This window comes from Sturnira hondurensis, unplaced genomic scaffold (assembly GCF_014824575.4).
Source record: "Sturnira hondurensis isolate 20B ecotype Veracruz unplaced genomic scaffold, ASM1482457v3 Scaffold0024431, whole genome shotgun sequence".
Classification (NCBI taxonomy): domain Eukaryota; kingdom Metazoa; phylum Chordata; class Mammalia; order Chiroptera; family Phyllostomidae; genus Sturnira; species Sturnira hondurensis.
Genome location: NW_028097062.1, coordinates 1,175,356 through 1,196,905, shown reverse-complemented (window position 1 = coordinate 1,196,905; position 21,550 = coordinate 1,175,356). Strand labels below are relative to the sequence as shown.

At 39.6% G+C, this 21,550-nt stretch overlaps 1 protein-coding gene across 3 annotated transcripts in view; it reads right to left on the bottom strand.

The window, feature by feature from the left end:
* Window positions 1-1,122: 1,122 nt before the first annotated feature.
* Window positions 1,123-21,550, bottom strand: part of CHRM3 (cholinergic receptor muscarinic 3) — a 463,556-nt gene continuing 443,128 nt past the window's right edge. For all 3 annotated transcript variants that reach the window (XM_037038558.1, XM_037038561.1, XM_037038559.1), the window contains one exon: window positions 1,123-4,101. In XM_037038558.1, coding sequence (XP_036894453.1) covers window positions 2,310-4,082 — 1,773 coding nt within the window. In that variant the 5' untranslated portion in view covers window positions 4,083-4,101 and the 3' untranslated portion in view covers window positions 1,123-2,309. The remainder of the gene's footprint in view (window positions 4,102-21,550) is intronic.

The following is a 21,550-nucleotide window of genomic DNA, read 5'->3' as shown; positions in this document are numbered from 1 at the left end:
TTTAATTCCATTTGTTGACCTTCTTTTTAATACAAGAAATAGCCCTTTGACATGGAGACAGTTTCAGAGCTTTGAAAATAATGAAAATTACTGAAGTACGGGGAGACTTGAATCAGCATTCACATATTTATTAGTGTCAGGCCAACTTGAGTAATTAAATATAGATGCAATTGCTCACTCGACATTGCACAAGTGGGTAACATTACAGTCTATACAATTAGAAAAGAGTTTCTAGTTTTTCTTGTTCTTTGGTTAAATGTGGGCCAAATAAAATCATTCAGTTACACTGATTTTTTTTCTCCTAGTCATGTGATTTCAAACACAATGGTGGAGAGTGCTTTGTTCAGTCCTTATCAAGTTGAACTAAAGAGCGGTTTTAACCATTTATGTTGAAGTTACAGTTGAATTTTTATTAGCTAGAAAGAGTTAGGTACTTGTTGATGCCCACAGAATGACATTTTTCTTCTTAGCCATGTGAAAGCTTAGTGTACCCTTCTCATTGGTCTAGTGGACCTTGAAGAATCACTTTCAAGGTATCATGGCAGAAGACTGAAGAGTAATATTTATCAACATTAAATAGACACTTGGTGAAGTATGCATAAATATTTCTTCATATAAACATAACACAAAATTAAATAGTTCAGAAACACAGACACCACTGAGCACAGGTCCACTGTTGTCAAAGTCACCTGTAAACACCAGCTCACACTGAATACAAAAGCAGCTTCTACCCTGACTCTGGCCGTCATGGAGGCCCTGCACAAGGTAAGATTGCTCCTCAGCCACCCCACCCCTTCCCCCCTCCCCCCACACAACCCCCGTTAAAGGAAAATAATGGACCCCAACAATTATAGCAGCAAAAAATGACACTAAGAGCAGCACCCCTTCCCTCCCCTCAATAGAACATTTAGCATTTTGGTCAATTCAGAGAACAAGATAAAATAATTTTTTAAAAACTTTTAAAAAGTCAATTTGAAGCATAACTTTTCAAAGTGTAATTCTTTCTTCAGAGGACATGCAGCTTCCTAAGCCCCACTTACTAGATGAAAGTCACAAGATAAAGATCAGGAAGCACTGGCCAGAGCTAAGTAACAGAGGTGTAAGTTTTTCACTTAGAAGATGCCAGGTAGCAAGAAATTAAATGCCAGGTTCTTCTTCATCACCCCTCACAATGTCTTTTTGCTTTGCTATATGGATTGCTGTGTATGACTTTTAAACATGATATTACTATTGAGTTGTAAGCAGTTTAGGTAGCAGAAGTTTTCTTTGGACACATTCAGAAATGAATGATCAAATTCACACATGCGGACATGGTTTATTTTTTGAGCTCAGAGGGCCCAGTCTGATTTAGCTCTGTTGAGCATATCAACAAAATGATAGTTTACTCTCAGAGTCTGGCCAAGCCATGGTGCTTGACCTTGATCACAAGGGGGTCCACTCTGCCTAGACCTGCCAGAAGGCATGGCTGTTCTCCACTGAGTATCCCCAGGGTGGTTTGTCTAAAACAGCCCTGGTTTTGAAAACACCACACAGGTTTTATTTCACTTTCATGTTGTGTTAGGATCCTAGAGAACTTCAGTTACCAAAGTACTGAAAGCATATATTGTGGGAATAATTTGCCAGTTAAGTGAGTCCCATTATATTATACATTGTATGTGTGTGTGTAGGTGGAGCTCACACACACACACACACACATATACTTATATATTTTTATATGTACAAAAATTGGACTGCACCAAACAGTACTTTGCAGGAAGTAAGAATCAAGTCCGCAAATAGAGTATAACAACACGCCAAAGAGAAGACAAAATGTTCTACTGGGACAAGAACGTTCAGCTTAGCAATGTATGAAATAATTTCAGAACTGTCAATTCACTAATCTGACCTGTTCTGAAAAGGAATCAGAATCAGCACTTTTGGGATCCTTGTAAAAAACGTGGCATCTAGGGCAGCTAGTTATGCTTATCTGAAATTCTTGAACTAATGGAAATTAAAAGAACTACACAGATCAACTTTGGTGTATAATTGCTACGAAATAATTTTTCTTAAGAAAAAACACTTAAAGTCTATTTCAGAGTAAATTTCTTTATATTCAGTAATATGGGTTTTTTTGCTGAACTGCTGAATATCTATTTGACTTTTTATATTAAAATGGGTTTATCATGGTTCAGTAAACAGGCAGCTTCTTTCACATCTGGCTGATAGGAACATTTTTATGATCACCAGAAATCACCCATTCCTCCTGACTCCCTGCTAAGGTTTGTGGGTTGATGTGTGCATTTGGTCACTGCTATTAACAAAACCTCATTCTATAAGTCCTGCTCAGGCACACGCTTGTGAAAAATCACTGACTGTCTTTGCTGGTACTGCTGTTTGCGCCTCTTCCTTTTGTCACATTGGCAAAGCAGCAGCATCTTGAAAGTGGTTCTGAATGTTTTGTTACACAGGGCATAGCACACGGGGTTCACGGTGCTGTTGATGTAGCACAGCCAGTAGCCCAGATTCCAATAGGTTTTGGGTATACAGCTGCCACAAAAGGTGTTCACCAGAACCATAATATTGTAGGGGGTCCAGGTGATGATGAAGGCAAGCAAGATGGCGCTGAGAGTCTGGGCTGCTTTCTTCTCCTTGATGAGTGACATCCGTTTTCGCTTAGTGATCTGACTTCTGGTCTTCAGAGCAAACCTCTTGGCCAGGGTGGCTTCCTTGAAGGATAGAGGTAGAGTGGCCGTGGTCTTACTCACTGAGGAGTTGATGTCAGAGGTCTTGACTGTGTCCACGGCTGACTCTAACTGGATGGGGAGCTTGGAGAAGCTTTTTTGAAAACTGCCTCCATCATCCATGCTCCTTCGGGCCTGCAGTTTGCTGGCCTTTCTCTCCAAGTCCCCTGTCCCTGCCTCTTCATTGGGCACCTGCAAGTTATCAGATGAGGGTAATTTGGTGGAGTTGAGGATGGTGCTGTGACCTGGAAGCTTGAGCACAATGGAGTAGATGGCTCTTGTCTCTGAGCCAATATCTTCCTCATCAGAGGACGCAGAGTTTTCCAGGGAGGCAGCAGCATCATTGTTATTCCAGCTGTCACTGCTGCTGTGGTCTTGGTCTATGTGCTCAGCACTGGGCTTCCAGCTCCTGGTTGGGAACCAGAAGTTACAGCAACTGTATTTTCTCCTGGCTGGGCATTTGATGCTTTGCTGTTGAAACTCATAGCTGCTGCAGCTTCGAGAACTGCCTGTGGGTTGGACAAAGTTTTCCACCTCTGCTTCTGTCCCAGAGGCTTGTAGCCCAGCAAGCTCTTTGGTACGTTTTTCAGTTTCCTTATAGATCCTCCAGTATAAAATTGTCATAATGGTGACAGGCATATAAAAGGCAGCAATTGCTGTGCCAAAGGTAATGGTGGGCTCACTAAGGAACTGAATGAAGCACTCCCCTGGGGGCACAGTTCTCTTCCCAACAAAGTACTGCCAGAACAAGATGGCAGGAGCCCAAAGGACAAAGGAGATGACCCAAGCCAGCCCTATCATCACACCAGCTCTTTTTGTTGTTCGTTTGGCCCTGTATGTGAGTGGCCTTGTGATGGAAAAGTACCTGTCAAAGCTAATCACCAGAAGATTCATAACTGATGCATTGCAAGCCACATAGTCAATGGAGAGCCAGAGGTCACAGGCCAAGTTCCCTAAAGCCCATCGATTCATGATGATGTAGGTAGTAAACAGATTCATTGAAATGACCCCAATAATCAGATCAGCACAGGCAAGGCTTAAGAGGAAGTAGTTATTGACTGTCTTCAGTTGCTTGTTGACTTTAAATGCCACTATCACTAAGATATTGCCAATGATGGTCACCAGGGCCAGGGTACCTGTTAAGAATGCAATGAAGACCACCTGCCAGATGGTATGACCTCCCAGAGGATCACTGATGGTGCCATTTGGAACAGAGAAATTCCCAGATGCTTGAGAACTGTTGTGGCTGCCAGAATGAGTGCCTGTTCCTGGGGGCAGCCCTGAATCTGGGGAGCCAGATATCCAGAAAGAGCTGATGTTTGGAAACAAAGGCGAAGTTGTATTGTTATTGTGCAAGGTCATTGTGACTGTTTGACATAGTCTGGAGAGAAAAGAGAGAAAAAAGAGTTAGAAAATTTTCTGACTTTGTTTTACTTATTCTTTGCATTGCATACTTTAAAAGACACAGAAGACTTATTATAAGAGGCTGCTTCTCAGAGAGTCTAAAACATCAAATTCATTCTCTTACTCTAAAGGGGAGGAGTCTAGGAGAGGCAGAGATTGATTCATTCAATGTAGCACAATTATGTTTTACCCACATTTTCCATATTTCTAAAAATGTACCACATATACTTCCACATAATGCTGTTATCAAACAAATCTTCCTTTTCTTATTTTAAAAAGAGAGAAAATATTTCATGCTTATATGATACTAAGCTAGCATTGGTGTATCATTATACCACTTGATACGTGAAGCATATCCATTTGCATTTTATCCTCCTAATCATGGTATTTACCTATGACATGCTTTAGGCTTTAAGACCATACAGCCATTTAAGCTTCATTGGGATGAGAACATCATCCAGGAGTAATGGGAAAAACATGTGTGAATTACTTCACATTATATTACCTCTTTAAACCACAGATAGAAGAAGTAATGAATTGATTCCTTGTAATGCATACTAGCAGTATACAAGGCAGAAATCTTATGCTTGATAACATGAAGAAACTTTACCAGATTGTTCTGAGTTAATGAAACCAGTTTGGATATTTTTAATATATGAAAATATTTTTAGAATCTTTTTGCTTTTCAATTACAGTTGACATACCATATTATATTAGTTTCGGGTGTACAACATAGTGATTAGACATTTACATAATTATTGATGGACACTTAAGTTATTTTTATGTCTTGGCTATTGTAAATAATGCTGCAATGAACATCAGGGTGCACACATTCTTTCAAAATATATACCCAGAAGTAGAATTCTCAGGTCACAAGGCAGTTCAATTTTTAATTTTTGAGGAACCTCCAAAATGTTTTCCATAGTGGCTGAACAAACTTGCATTTGCACCAACCATGCATGAGGGTTTACTTTTATCCACAACTTCCCCAGCCCCTGTTGTTTGTTAATTTATTTGTTTATTGTTTGTTAATTTATTTGTTTATTGTTACTTCTCTTTCATTTCTGATTTTATTTGGATCCTCTCTCTTTTTCTTGATGAGTCTAGTTAAAGGTTTATTACTCTTGTTTATTATTTTGAAGAACCAAAACTCATTTTTACTGATTACTTCAATTATTTTTAAGCCATATTTTGTTTATTTCTACTCTAATCCTTATTATTTCTTCCCACTCACTTTGGTCTTAGTAGTGGTTCTTTTTCTAGTTTCTGTAAGTATACATTTAAATTGTTTATTTGAGCTTTATCTTGTTTCTTGAGGTCGACCTGCAATATTATGAATTTGCTTCTTAGGGACTGATTTTACTTGTCCTATAGAATTTGTATCATGTTTTCCTTTTCATTTATCTCATTGGATTGTGCTGTCATTTTCATTTGTCTGAAAGTATGTTTCTATTTTTTCTTTGATCTTATTATTAGCCCGTTAAGTGTTCAGTAACTTTTTTTTTTATCCTCCTTGTATTTGTGTTTTTCAGGTTTTTTTTTTTTTTTTGGTAATTACTTTCTGGTTTCACACCATTGTCATCAAAGAAGATGCTTGACATGATTTCAATTTTTTTAAATTTATTAAAACTTATTTTTATGGTTTATTATGTGGTCTATCCCAGAAAATATTTCATGTGCACTTGAAAGTTATGTATATTCTGTGGCTTTGGGAAGAATTGCTCTGAAAATATCAATTAAATTCTAATGTGTTATTTAAGGCCCCTATTTCCATGTTCAATTTGTCTGGGAGATCTATACATTGATTTCAATTGGGTGTTAAAGTCACCTACTATGCTTGTAATCACTCCTTTTATGTCCAACAATATTTGCTTTATATGTTTAGGTGTTCCTATGTCAGGTGCAGAAATGTTTACAAAGATTAATTCCTCTTGTTGGATTGATCTTGTTATCATTATATAATGTCCTTCTTCATCTCTTATTATATAGTCTACATTTTAAAGTCTATTTTGTCTGATATAAGTATTTTTATATGAGCTTTATTTTGTTTCCATTTGCATAAAATCTTTTTCTACCTCTTTCAGTTCAGTCTGTGTTTGTCTTTTGATTTGAACTGTGCCTCTTGTAGACAGAATATCTTTGGGTCTTGTTTTCTTATCAATTTAGTTAGTGTATGTCTTTTAATTGGAACATTTAACCATTTACATTTAAAGTGATTATCAGTAGTTATGTATTTTTTACATTTTATTATTTATATTTATGTTCCTCTCTATTTTCTCTTTTTTTCTTAAAAAGGACCCTTTAACATTTCTTGTAATACTGACTTTTTAAAATGAAATCCTATAGCTTTTTCTTGTTTGGAAAACAAGCTCAAGCTCAATCAGCTTGAGCCAGGTTTGTGTGTTAGGCAAGGTGGGGTCAGGGTATTACCAGGGATGGGCAAACTGTGTTAGCCAGGTTAAAGGAGAGTTCAGATTTGGCACCTTCCTGTGCCTGCCAGCTGTGTAGAAGGAGGACTCAACAAAGGAACAAAGGCGCCTCCCAGCACTTCCATCCCCAGGAGAGAGATGCCCCTCCAGCCCTTGCTCTAAAGCTGGTCAATTCAGTTTCTCCCAGTATGTCCCCAGCACTTTGTGAGCTGCTGCCTCTGTTCTGGAGGCAGAATAAGTTACATCGTGAGTGAGTGACTCTAACTGTAGACCCTTTAGGACATGTAACACCTAGGTTCCCAGCAAACATTCACCACACTCAGACATAATCCCTGCTGGCTTTTACAGTCAGTTGTTATGGGGACTCTTCTTCCATGGACTGGGAACCCTCATTCCTCAGGGGGAGTTCCACCACTGAAATATCCCTCCCAATTTTTAGCTGATGCACCACGGGGGTGAGACATGCACATTCCATGTCTCAGCCCCTATCAGTCTATCATGGCTTTTTCTTTATGTCCTTATTTGTAGTCCTTCTGATCAGCTAGTCTTCAGGTGGTTCTCAAGGGTGTTCTTTCTATAATTTAGTTGTAATTTTGTTGTGGCCATGGAAGGGGTGCACCACATTTACCTACTTTGTCTTCTTGATCAGAGTCCTTTAGCACATAGATATCTTAATATAAGCAATGAGAAAATATTTTAACACTACACTCACATACACTTGCATATAAAGAGTTGCAAAACTGCTATTAGTTCTCTCACACATTGTTACCAAAATATATAAATAACTAGGAATCATTACAATTAATGCATCAACAGCAAGGCCCCCATGATGTCACGGAAAGCCTTGGGTGGAACTTGCTCTACCTTCTGGGAACCTCCAGGGTTGTAATTTCAGGACACAACTGGTCCAGAAATCCTCACATCACCAACTTCTATGGACTTTATTCACTAAATCATTTCTCAAAAAGTGTCATTCTATGAATTCAATGTTTAATAAGCATAGCAAAATTTATTAAGATCTCTTACGCTGTGTTTAGGCTCTTGGTGAAATTGGTGTTTGGCTGCAGACTCTTACACAAAATATGCACACACATGCACATGGCCAGAAACCTGCATCGAGGCTTTAGATGTGGTACATCAGTGTGTCCATCAAAGGACTGCAAGGGGTGTGGTCAGAGTCACACAGGGCCTTTGGGAAAGGTCTGGGGGTGTAGCAGGAAGGCATTGGAATCTGAAAAATATAGGTTCAAACTCCATTTAACCACTTCCTACCGGTGGGATCTTGGTTATAATTTAAACTCTCTGAGTCCCACTTTCTCATTGAAAAATGGGAATAACACATGCTATAGAATAGAATAAATTGTTGATAACTCCAACCTAGAATTTAATTAAGTGTTTCTCATCAAAATGTTTTAATATATATAAGGTTCTTAGACCAGGGCCCAGTATCATGTGCTATGTAACTGTTACATCTTCCATTATTATTTTCTTATTATTATTATTGAACAATGATTTTACATTGAGTACCTGTCAGGAGGCTCAGACCTCAGTTCAGTGACATAGTAAGTGACAGTAGTGAACAGTTACTATCATCCTTATTCCCATATTTCTCTTTTTGCTGCACCAGACCCTTGTTAATTTTTCATGTACTCTCCCAAAATCCTTTATACACAGGCTGGCAAAATTTGGTTTATCATTGTGAGGACACAAAACACAGTTTACTATTATATTATTTATTCTTATTGTATTATTTAGTTGTGCTACAACAGTAAACCTATTTTTGCCAACCCCTGTATTCCTAACATATTTCTTCTCCACAGCTTCTTGGACATAATAGCTAAGTTTCCTTGTCCACCACCTGAGTTTTGATACAGCCCATTTTATATTCCTCTTTTCCTCTTACTTCCCCTCCTCATATAGCCCTCTTGTGCTCTGAATCTAAAAGGCCTTTTGAGAATGAGATAAAACACTTTCTAAGTCTCTGCTCTCATGTTCCATGGAATGTATTATGGTTTACAGACACATTTTTGTCACTTATGTGGTGCTGATTATTTAGACAGAAATATAATGGCCAGTAAAGCTAGTAAATATAATGGCCAGTAAACTCTATTTTGTGTGACAGATGATACCTCTGTCTTCTTTTTTTGTTTTTTTTTCTTCTTGTCAACACCATGCAATGAATGTCTGTTATTTGTCTTTCCATCAGCCATTCTTTTGGAAATAGCCTGCCATCCACAGTATGTACTTGGGAATGGGCATCAATCACAAGGTCTGGACTCCTTTACCTCAGCAAAGGGCCTATAGTTCACTGAGAGAGGGGCAGTAAGAGTAGATTTGGGGAATGGACACATAGATGCAGGAAAGAGAGAGAGTAATTCTCTGTCATTTGGGATTCCTAGGCATTGATGACCCTGTTTATACTCACATGGACAATCTGAGAGGTAGAACAATAGAGGAAAAAACATGAGATGGAAGGAAATGAAAGGGACAGAGGCAGCATGAACAGGATGTCCTCTCAGACCTGGATCCAGCACTCCTTAAGTTAAGTCCTCCTCCTTGACCTTGCCACTTATGAGAGCCAACATTTCCTCTGTTGCCTGGCTACCTGAGATAAGTTATTGTCACCTGCAAATGAAAGGGGCCTGATTAACATAACTGTTGTCATCAACATCAATACCTCTTATTGAGCCAAGACTAACTTCAGGTCACTATGACTGGTGCCATTAGACTCAGTAATTCAGGACCCTGCTCTCCATGAACTTAACCTCTAGGTGAGAAATGGGACATGATAATATAATTTTGAAAAGCACAGCATTTTTTAAGCAATGTGAATTGTTCCCTGCAGATAATTCCATTTTGTTTGTACAAATTCAATAACAACTTAATTTGCTCAGTTGACTGATGTAAATAAAGAGTATAAGTAAGAATCTTGGAAACAAGGCTAAGGTTAATTCTCCTTAGTTCATTTTATCCCATGAACCTGAAGAGCACCATAAATCTTATAATATTCCAGTTCAATCATGCTTTGTTGGAATACAGAATATAAAAGAAACCGGAATTAAAGAAAGATACCTACAAGTAGGACTAGATCTACAAATTGTATTCATTCAATACTTTTTCTGGTGTGCCTGGAGACTAAAGGTTTCTTGACTCATTATCAGAAAACTTGTGAGTCATGAACTAACACACAAGTGATCTTTGATCTGAATATTTTGGCATATCTGCCAGTGGCTATTGCTCTTCTTATAATTCAACATTAGTTCAAAATCTAATACCCCTTAAAAGTTTAAGATACATGTTTTTCTTATTTTAAAATGTTCTGGACCTTGTCCATCATACAACAGATGCAGATATAAACTGAGCAAAAACTTTAGTGTTACAAAAGGACCATTAAAGGAGAATTTCCTGTAGTTACTTGCTTGCCTATGTTATACAATCTCCAAAAGACAATAATTAGTAAGTTAATATTTCATAATTATGCACTCAGTCCAGATGACCATACTTGAGTTTACTTCTAATATTTTCATATGTGAATAAGGAGGATGTGAGTCCAGTAGATAAACATGTCACTGAAGAACAGAAGCCATTTTTGATAGGAGGTGGGTATTATGAGTCCAACAAATTACTAAAACCCATAATGATTTACAGCTATGGGGAGAGAAATGTCTAAGAAATCATAAGCATTCATTCGACCCTACAGCAACAGTTTTCTTGTCTTCACTAATAACTTTTCATCGAAAAGTAACAGAACACAGTTAAAAGCCTGACTGATTTGGATTTGATATCTGGGTTGGCAGAGGAGTTTAAACTTGGCAAGCTACCTGACTTCTCTGAAACTATATTTCCTCATCTACAAAACTAGATTACCTACATAAGACCACAAAGAACCCTGAGTAGCCAAAACAATCTTGAGAAAAAAAATCTGGAGACATGATACCTCTTGATTTCATGATATGTTACAAAGCTATGATAATTAAAAGAGTATGGCACTGTTCTAAAGACAGACAGACAGACCAGTGTAACTGAACAGAGAGCCCAGAATAACTGATCTCTGACATTGTACAATGGGGAAAGGGTAGTATCTTCAACAAATATGTTAGAAAAACTGAATATCTGCATGTAATAGAATGAGATAAAATCTGTATATTATATCATACAAAAAATTCTACTCTGTGTGGATTGAAGACTTAAAAAGATAAGAAATGAAATTGTAAAACTCCTAGAAGAAAACATAGGAAATAAGCTTCATGACATTGGTCTTGATAGTGTTTTAATGGATATGGTATCAATAGCACAGGTAACAAAAGCAAAAATAGGTACATGAGACTACATCACAGTGGAAAGCTGCTCCACAGCAATGAAAACAATCAGCCAACTGAAAAGGTGGTTTAGCAAAGGTAGAAAATATTCACAAACAATATATATCTGATTAAGAATTGATTTATATAATATATGATAAACACAATTCAATAGGAAAGGAATTTATAACCCCATTAACAAATAGGCAAAGGACTTGAAAGGGCATTTCTAAAGAAAACATACAAATGGCATATAGGTATATAAGATGTTCAATGTCACTAATCATAAGGGCAGTGCAAATCAAAACCAAACTACGATATCACCTCACACCTCTTAGGATAGCTATTATCAGAAATAAATATCAAAAGACAATAGATGTTGACAAGGATGTGAAGAAATTGGAAGCTTTGTAAACTGTTAATAGGAATGCAAAATGGTGTGGTCACTATGAAATAAATTGTAAGCTCCTCAAAAAATATATTGTAGAACTACCATAGGATCCAATAATCCCACTTCTGGATATTTATCTAAAAGTACTGAAGTCAGCATTTCAAAGAAATATTAGCATTTCCATGTTCATTATAGCACTATTCACAGCAGGCAAACTATGGTAACAAACTAAATATCTATGGATGTTAATGGATATGTAGATAAATGGATAAGGACAATACGGCATGTAGACACAATGGAATACTATTAAGCCTTAACAAGGAGAAGGAAATTCTGCAAGATACAACAACATGGATGAACCCTGGAGACATTATACCAGCGACATCACAGAAGGACAAATCATTCACTTGTAGGTGGTTTCAAAAGTAGAACTCATAGCCCTGGCTGGTGTAGCTCAGTGGATTGAGTGCGGGCCTGCGAATCAGAGGATCGAGGTTCGATTCCCAGTCAGGGCACATGCCTGGGTTGCAGGCCGGTTCCCTGCAGGCCAACTCCCAGCAGGGGGCGCACGAAAGGCAACCATACATTGATGTTTTCCTCTCCTTCCCCTCTAAAGATAAATAAATAAATAAAATCTTTAAAAAAAAAGTAGAACTCATAGAGGCAGAGAGTAGATTAGTGGTAGCCAGGGGCTGGGGGTGGGCTGGGGGTGGTGGTAGGAGAGGAAAACGAGGAGCCCCTGTTCAATGGGCATAGCATTATGCAACATGGGTGGGAACTGCGTGGCATCATGCGTATAGTGGACAATACTATAGTGTACACTTAAGTCTTTGTAAGGAAGGGAAGGCTCATGTGAAGTGGCCTCACTACAATCCAAACCAAGAAACAACCGGGAATACCACTGCCCACTCTGTGTGGCAAAAGCCAAGGGTGGGGCTGATCCTGGACAGAGATGCTGGAGGGATAAGGAGGACACTTGCAATGGTGTCAACACTAAAAAAATAAAAAATAAACCTCCTAGTTAGAGCCAGGGGTCCTTTGTGACCCAGGCACAGGGATGGAATAATAACACCAGTCAGTTTCTCAAAAAAGAAAGAAAGAAAGAAGGAAGGTTGGAAGGAAGGAAGGAAGGAAGGAAGGAAGGAAGGAAGGAAAGAAAAGGAAGGAAGAAGAAGGGAGGAGAAGGGAAGAGAAGGGAGGACAATGGAAGAGAAGGGAGGAGAAGAAGGAGGAGAAGAAGAAAAAAGAAGGAAGGAAAAGGAAGAAGAAGGAGGAGGGGAAGAAACACCATGATGGAATGGTGAGATAATAACAGTTTAAAGTACAGTACTAATTGGTGCGCTGCCTGCCTTACACCAACTCCAAATTCTCATGCCCTTAGAGTTGGGTTGTCAGTGCAGAGACACCAGAGCCAAGAAACCAGGCCGTGCTCAATCTCTGCTTTTTAAACTGGATTTGAAGTTCTCAGACAGAAACTGCTTTAGAGACAAGGTCTTCGGGCAACAAACATGGCACACTGGCTTCAACATTAGGCAAATAAAACATCCTCCTCACTCCGCTGAGACTAAATAAACTGATACAAATACTATAAAGATGTGGTTCAGAGTGTCAACAACACCATGACCCCAGAAATTTAATTTCCAGGCATCTGTCCCCAGAAACTTTTGGATACAAATGTACACAAAAACATATACATACAGAGGTTTGCTGGAGCACCTGTGGTCATGACACAAATTAGGAAAGCTAAAAGACCAATAGCTTGGAAACAGATTTTAAAAATCTGGTGAGACATAAAGGAGAATGCTATAACAGCAGCCATAGTGAACTTATTTATATATAGGGTAACACAGAAAGTTACAATAATGCATTGTTGAGTAAGAAAAACAAGTGTGAGGTGATGAGTACAACGTGATATGATTTAGATAACTAAAGCATGCAATGATATGTATATTATGTAAGTATGTATATATTTAAGATTTTCATTAAAAGATAGAAAGATGTATACAAACTATGTATTAGCAGTAATGTTTCAAACAGAAGATATTTAGGATGAGTAGCATTGACAAAGAGAACTTTAGCTTAATGTTTAATGTTCCTAATGAGAAAAAACAAATAAATAAACAAAAACCAAAACAAATGAGTATCTCAGGTCAGAGGGATGTGGGGAAGAGAGTTAAAGGGGAAGGTATTGGTGATGGTCACCAGGAAGGACTTGGAATCTGGACCATTATCCTGATGTTGGTTCTAGATGAGGAGACGATCATGGAATGAAACAAGTCTGGCAATATTGGTGATGCAATACTGGTGAAATTGGTGATGCAAAGGTGAAAGAGTATCTGTGCCTCACAACCTTCTCTTCTGGTATCCAAAGGTGGCCACTGCTGTGGTCACTGGGTCACTCTAGCAGATGCTTAGAAAACCTACATGCACTTAGAAGCAGATTCTTTCTCACTGTCACCTCCAGAGAGGGGCTCACTCAGGCTGGCCACTTAAGTGTACACTATAGTATTGTCCACTATAGGCATGATGCCATGCAGTTCTCACCCATGTTGCATAATGCTATGCCCATTGAACGGGGGCTCCTCGTTTTCCTCTCCTACCACCTGGATTTCAGCTTGGTGAGACCTTGAAGGGAACCCAGCCACCATTCAGAACTTTGAAAATAAAAATGGGTGTTGTAAATTGCTAAGTAATTTGTTATGCAGATTTCTGTTATACATAGTGAAACTATCCTATTCTCCTGAATATTGATGCATTGAAAGGATTATATAGACGTCAATGCCTGACATTCTCTAACTCCTGGCAATCCCAGTTCTCTGTCCTTGTTGGGTTTTCTCTCCATGGCCTCAGGGGACTTTCTCCCCTTTGTTCCTCAGGGCACCTCACTGCCTCTGCCGAGCACTCAGGCTTTTCCCCACAGCCCAGGGATATCCATTTTATCTGCAACAAGGCTGTGCCGAGTTTTATTAAGCAGGGGAGTGTCAATAGGTGGCTAAGATATAGGACCCCTTTCTCCCTAGACTTTTACTCAGGTACCTGTACCTGGTCCCCACTCCCCGTGCCAGATTTATGACACCAAAAGTATCCTTGAGCTCAGAAGGCCCAACAATTGCATTCTGGGTGCACCGTGTGGCATCAGAAGAAACTGTTAGAAGGTCATAAGGTCTTCATTAAAGAATATCTAAAAAACTTTGACATGAACGTTGCCAAAGCCTTTCTAGTGTTTAGCTACAGTTTAATAAGTGATATATAACTTCCTAAAAATCAGCAGTTTTAGGTGAAACCCAAATAAAATAATGACAAACCTAGGCCAAAAGCCTTCTGTTTAAGGGGATTTTTCTGAGAAGATGATATCATTTCTATGCTCAAAACTCGTTTCCTCATCTTGACTCAGGAGTCTATGTACTACGGAGTTAGTACGTTTGAGTCAAGGGAGTTCATATTCTGTAGGCACTGAATTGACTTTTACTGGTGCAGAGACCCAAGGGAAGACTTGGTTTCTAAAGCTCAAAAAAGAAACAGGTGGTGGCCACAGACACTCCTGTAAGCCTTCTGATCTTTGCTTTTTATAAGTAGTCCCAGGAAGAACTCAGCTTCCTGGGGACTGGAGATGTCAGGTGGAAACAGAATGGGGCAGTGTCTGCCTCTAGTTCCTCTCTAAGATCTAAAAGAATGAGATCTAAGATCTCATTCCTTCCAGTGTAAGTTTGGGCCTGTGGGATGAGTCGGACATTCATGGCGCTGCTAGTGAAGCGCTCCAGGCTCAATGCCTTATGCAAGGAGAACAAAACAGCATGCTCCTGCTGGTGTGAGGCATGGGCATTTTTGAGACCCTATCTTTCCACGTGCACTCATCCAGGTTGGTTCTTGATTTTGACTCTGAGTGTATATTGCCTACATTGCACTGAAGAGCACATACAGAATTGATTCTTTCAAATGTTCAAAATGTAAGTGGGAGCCCATTATTGGGCCAATACAGAAATAGAAAGGAAAAGAAATAGACTTGAATAGAACATATAGGAACACATACCACATAATAATAGTACATACTGTTTCACAAAACTTTTAAGACACACACACACACACACTCATGAATCTAGCAGTGTGTAAGTCATGGTCAGAAACTCTTGAAGGCGACTGCAGCAGACAGTTTGACATCTTTTATTAATATTTGAAATCAGAAATTGAAACAGAAAATGTGTAAACACAATTTGAGAGTACTAAGTTTAGGGGAAAGTAAAAAATAGTTATGAAAAATGTACTCCCTTTCCCCTAGTTATGTAATAAACTTTTCTGGGATTATAAATATGTAAAATATATGTGTGTATATAGATAACTTTTTAAATTAAAAAATGTGTGTGAATATACAATGTTAAAACACATGCAAAAGTGCTTAACAACACCTAAAGGCAAATATCAATGTCAGACCTTTTTTTCATGATAAATTCCAAAGAGACACACTTATTTTATTTCCTGTAAACCATCCTGGCAGGGCTTTCCTGATAAATTACTGGGAACTGTAAATTTTTAAGCCCCTAGAGCCAATTGACAACATGTAAGTTACTTTTTTATAGAAACCTAAATTAATACCACTCTACCTCTGTTATAATTATTCTAATAATGAAGACCAAGGAGAAAAATATCTTTGCAGTTTGTAACCATACTAAGAGCAATTATTAGTACTTCTTCTCTACTCAGAATCCAGTATGCATCAAGGGACTTGTATTGGGCCTCTCTCTGAACTGCCTTCTTTGCTAAGAGTGCCTGCCTTGTCACATAATTCATTACAGGATTCCACAGTTAAAATGAATTACCATGTGGTGCAGGCAATACCAGAGGCCACCACTAGGTGACAAAGCAGACCTGGAGAACAGCGTTTCCGCAGGCAGGTGCCCAGGGCAGCCAAGTTTCCCCAAGAAGTGGTCAGGTTTTCAGCTCCCTGAAGCCCTGCGGCCCATGGAGGATGTCAAACACGGTCCACAAACCCTCTGCATTAAACGTGTCTTCACAGGGAATTAAACTTTTTCAGACATGCACAGTCAGAATTTAACTTGTGAACCCTTGTTATTCTTTTCAAGCTCCAAGGAGGAAAGATGTGCCCTAATATGGTGCAATTGCTCATGTTGTGAACAGAACATTCCAGAATGCCAGAACTGGAACAACATTCCATTTAAAAAGAAGAAGCTTGCTTTTATAATGTATCCTGCAGCCTTTCTTGGCTGTTGCCTTTCATAGGTTTTATTTAATTTTATAATAAAAGTGAATATGTTTGGAAAAGCACTTAATCATTACTGTTTATCACAACAGCTGCTGCTGCAATACCATGGTATGACCTCAAAACACAAATAAATTGCACTAATGATTATCTGCATTAGCACCCTAAAGACTAAAACCTCTTGCTATTAGAATTTCTAGAGAAATGGCAAGAAGTAAAAACAAATGTTAAGCAGTTTTTTTCCAACATTTGTAAGGCCAGTTTGCCCATAAGGCTTCTGCTTTTGTAAAGAAAAGTATCTTGGAGTATTTTCCTGCAGCAAACTCATGACTGAAGATTTGGGCTATATTTTCAACATTCTGAAAGTGTATGCTTATTTATTTTGAAAATTATGCTTTTGTAATGGAGGATCATAACTTATTTATTTAAAGTGCGTTTACAGCTGCCTTGGCTGGCATAGCTCAGAGGATTGAGTGCGGGCCTGCGAACCACAGGATCGCGGTTCGATTCCCAGTCAGGGCACATGCCTGGGTTGCAGGCCAGTTCCCAGCAGGGGACTCACGAGAGGCAACCATACATTGAGACTTCTCTCCTTCCCTTTCCCTCTAAAAATAAAGAAATAAAAAAAATCTTTTTAAAAAAGTGCTTTTACAGCTAATATAAATTTAGGAATAATTCTGACTAAGCTTCTGGTCAAGATGGCAGCATAGGCAAACACAATATTGTGTCCTCCCACAACCACTTCAAAATTACAACTACAGAAACACAATCATCAAGAGTCACCTGAAGTTTAGTTGAACAGAAGTCCTACAACTAAGGATTTAAAGACGAAGCCACAGTGGGGCTGGTAGGAGGGGTGAAGTCTCAGAATGATCCCAAACCCACATGTGGAAGATAAAATCGGGAGGGATATCTAGGTTGCAGAGGTGCCCCTGAGAAGCGAGGGGTCCCAACCCCACACCAGGCCCCCAGCCCAGGGTTCCAGTGCCAGGAAGTCCCCAGAACTTCAGGCTATAAAAACCAGCAGGGACTGTGGCTGAGAGAGATGGAGGCTACTGGAGTGCCAGGTGTTCCTCTTAAAGGGCCCGCACATGAACTCACTCGGATTCAGTTGTTCTGAGCAGAAGCTCGAAATGGACTAGTGATGGGGTTTCCAGCAAAGATGAAGGCATAGATAGATACACTTTGCCTCCTCACTCAAACCAAAAAAGGACAATAACAAATTTAAAAACAAAAAATAACCAGAACTGCCAGAAAACCGAACTGTATGGAAGTCCGACAACCAAGGAGTTAAAGAAGAAGCATTCATCCAGACCAGTAGGAGGGGAGGAGATGGGCAGCCAGGCAGAGAGGACTCGTGGCAAGAGAGTGGCTGCAGTATGGTGGCAGGCAAGGTGGTGGCTGACGGACCAGATGAAGCGGTGGCTAGTGGAACTGATGGTCTCACATTTGTGTGTGGATAAATCGTGAGGAACACCTGGGGAGCAAGACAGACTGCACAACCCAGGGTTGTGCAACCCTTTCAACCCTGCACAACCCTTTCAACTGGTTTCTTTCAGTACGTTAAAGGTGCCTGTAGGGGAGGTTCCATCTCCTTCTACCAAACTCGACTCTGAGATGTAGCACAATTTTTTTTTTCTGGTGGTCGACCCAGAACTACTGGCATTATTGGGATTAACACTGTCACACTTTCAACAGGAGTACTGGTAACAGAAAAGCTCAAGGAGATAAAACTAGAGAAAATGAAGAGTTAAGGGATGGTGGCAATAGCAGTTTCATCTGAGCAGTCGCTTGAAGGGAATGAGAGTGCATGAGGGGGCACTCAGGGGCAGTTGTAGGGAAGGCTGAGGAGCTAGATTGGGATTTTCGAAGTGACCTCAGGACTCAGGGAGAGTGGCATTCACCTGGGACTGACCCCCAAAAGAGAGAATTCAGTGGAATTCACTTTCTGGGACAGGAAGGAGTAGCATTCCCTTGTTAACTGGGCCACTACCTTAGCCGTTTTCGCTTGCAACAATGAGAAGAGTTCTCAAATAACCACGCCACTTCTTCAAATGTCTGTCTGGTAAAGGGGACACTATCAGCACAGAGGTTTCCGTGAAGGAAAGCATCATATAATACAAAAATTATTTTGTAATTGTTCTTCGCCACCCCCAAGTACACTCTCAACCTCACACGACACACTGTTAACACTTGTTCACACCCTGACTGTGCAAGGAGCCACTCCAAACACAGGGACAGACCACTGCGCGTCGGCACCAGCTCACCCTCTGTGAGCCACGGGATCTCCGGTTTGTGATCAAAGCTCTTGGATCAGTATCCATACCACAGAGTTAGGAAGAGCCATACTCTATGGTCATTAGGCAAATTCAGCGAATTGGTAGGAAATCCATCTGACACAACTCCCATCACTCAGTCAGCATTTTATAAACCGTCTGACATACTCTCCTGCTTCACGATCACACTCAGGGCTGCAACCCCTGGAATATGCTGGCCAGGTGGCTGTGGCTATGGTGACGTGTCCATCTGCACTGGCAGCCACCAGTGCCATTCTCTGGTTAAATATTTGAAATACCACTAATTGTATACATGTATTTCCCTATTAGGTTATAAATATCTTGGGGACAATATCAAAGGCTTTTTCCTTTTTTCTATTTTTTTGAGTTTCCAATTCTGTCTCAGAATTCCTAACTGTGATTTAAATAGAGTGACTTCTCAGTAGATAACATATTTGAATGAACTAATGTTTGATGCACATAGTTTTACTGATAATATCAATTTTTATTTAAAAGTGAATCAGGCAAGAATATTGTGATTCTGCTCAACAACTAGAAAGCAAAAAAAAAAAAAAAGCCTCAAGATCAAACTGAATTCTACTAAAAAGAGGAAGGAATGGAGACAAGATTCAAAGTGGAAAAACCCTACAAACAATAGGGGACAGAACCAAACTAGCAAGATAGCTAGTTTTAAGATACTCAGCAAAGAATATTACACAAGACTAAGAGATTAAAATGCATTGTAAACAGGAGAGAAAACTATGGAAATAAAAACAAGACACCCCATTTTATTTTGACTTCTATTGTTCTTTGAGGGTTATGCTTTCCAAGTCCCTTCTTTATGACTTTAAACACAAACGTCCTGATGATTTTAGGTTGCTGCAGGCTTTGAACAGTTTCTACTGCTGTCACTGGTGACATCTGTCCTTGAGGAACCAGGTGTCTTTCTCAAGGACACATGCATGTGCTAACTCATGCCATCCTGCCAGTAATCCCATGAGCTGAGGACTACTGGGCTCTCCCCTAGGAGCACGAAGAAACGGGAGCCACGTTTCTTCAACTTATTGCCACGGGAGCCATAAGTTGTTAAGACGCACCCTGAGTCACACAGCCATCTGTAAGATGCGGACACTCCTGGCTCCTAAGCTCCTCCCAGCCCTACCCCAGTAGCACATCAATCACGGACAAGGAGTTCCTGATGGCACAGAGCAGAAGCCCTCTGGCTCACTGGTGGTAACGGTTTACTTAGTAAGTAAATATTTGTTAGATGAATAATTATGTCCTTCCCAAACTTGTCCTTCTGCAAAAAGAATTATATGTGTGTGTTTTTAAGCACTCACTGTGTGCCTGGCACTGTTTTCTGTTTACACATGTTAAGTCATTTAATCCTCACAACAAGCCTGTGTGTTAAGAATCTTTCATTTAATGGCCAAGAGACAAGGGAGGCTCAGAGAGGTTAAGTGTTTGGGCCATGGTCACACAGCTCCTGTGTTGCACGATTAAGATTTGAACTAAGGCAAGTCTGACCCCAGAATTTTCTCCTAACCTACTCAATATGTATTGTGTCCTCTAGGGTTTTTTTTATTCAATAATATACCATGGACATCTGTCCCATTCCATGAAAACAAATCTACATCTCACTTGCTTTAAAGGAACCTCCAAACAAACAGGGACCGCCCAGGATTCATTCGTTAGCACATGAGGTCCTTGGCTCAAATAGGAGTTTCTAAACAGGAAAGCATATCAGACAGTACAATTGTTAGGAGTCTTTCAAGAGAAATGTTTTTGAGCTCGGCATTCATGCAGCCAATAGAAATCTCTGAGACAATGAAAACGAAACCACTGGTTTCCAGACCCCTTTTCTACTCCAGCTCTGCTGAACTTAAGGAAGGAGTTAAAGGCCGAATGTCAAGTGCAAAGGAGCTTGTTATTGAGCAAGCCTTGCAGCACAAAACAGTGCAGAAAATCAAATCCATGAATACATAGGAAAGGACTCCGATGGTGTATAAGACGGACAAGAGCTGATACGAGACTCCTTAACACATTAAAATCCAGGACATTTGAAGATTTTGATTAAAAATAAATGGGGGCCCTGGCCTGGTAGCTCAGTTGGTTGGAGCATCAACCAGATATGCCAAGGTGATGGGTTTGGTCCCGGGCCAGGGCACATACACAAAGCAACCAGTGAATGCATCAACAAGTGGGACAACAAATCGGTGTTTCTCTCTCTCTCCTCTCTCTCCCCTTTCTTCTCTCTTCCTAAAGTCAATAAATAAAAAAACTAAACTAAATTAAAATAAAATAAAAGGAAAATTACACTCTTTAAATTTGATAAAATTCTCCCAATCTGTTGAAGTAAAATAATGAGAACAGAAACTGTTTGAATCCAAATAAAATAATAATTAAATGTATATTTTGGCACAGTCTGTTTCATTAAGTGTTAGAGCACAATAATCTCTTGTTTTTCAGTTTCCTACAATGAAAATGGGAACTATAGCTCCTGTCGCTATTAATTCTGGCTCTATTAACAACAAAGGGGCCGAGCCAAACCACTCCAACCAGTGTGTGTTCTTGTTCTGAAATGTGACAGGAACATGCACTGAAAAATTACCTAGTGAAAAGTGTGAAATCGACAACATTAACAGATCTATTCAGCCAGAAGACAAATAAAAATACCTGAAGGAGGGATGTTGAGGTTTGGTGCCTGGAATGATTTTCAGAAGTCCCCCTCAGAAGACGCTTCCTGTGGCAACCTCAGCACCAGCTATCAGGCCCCTGACTGGGGCACTTGGTGTGGAGGGTTTTTTGGCATGAAGA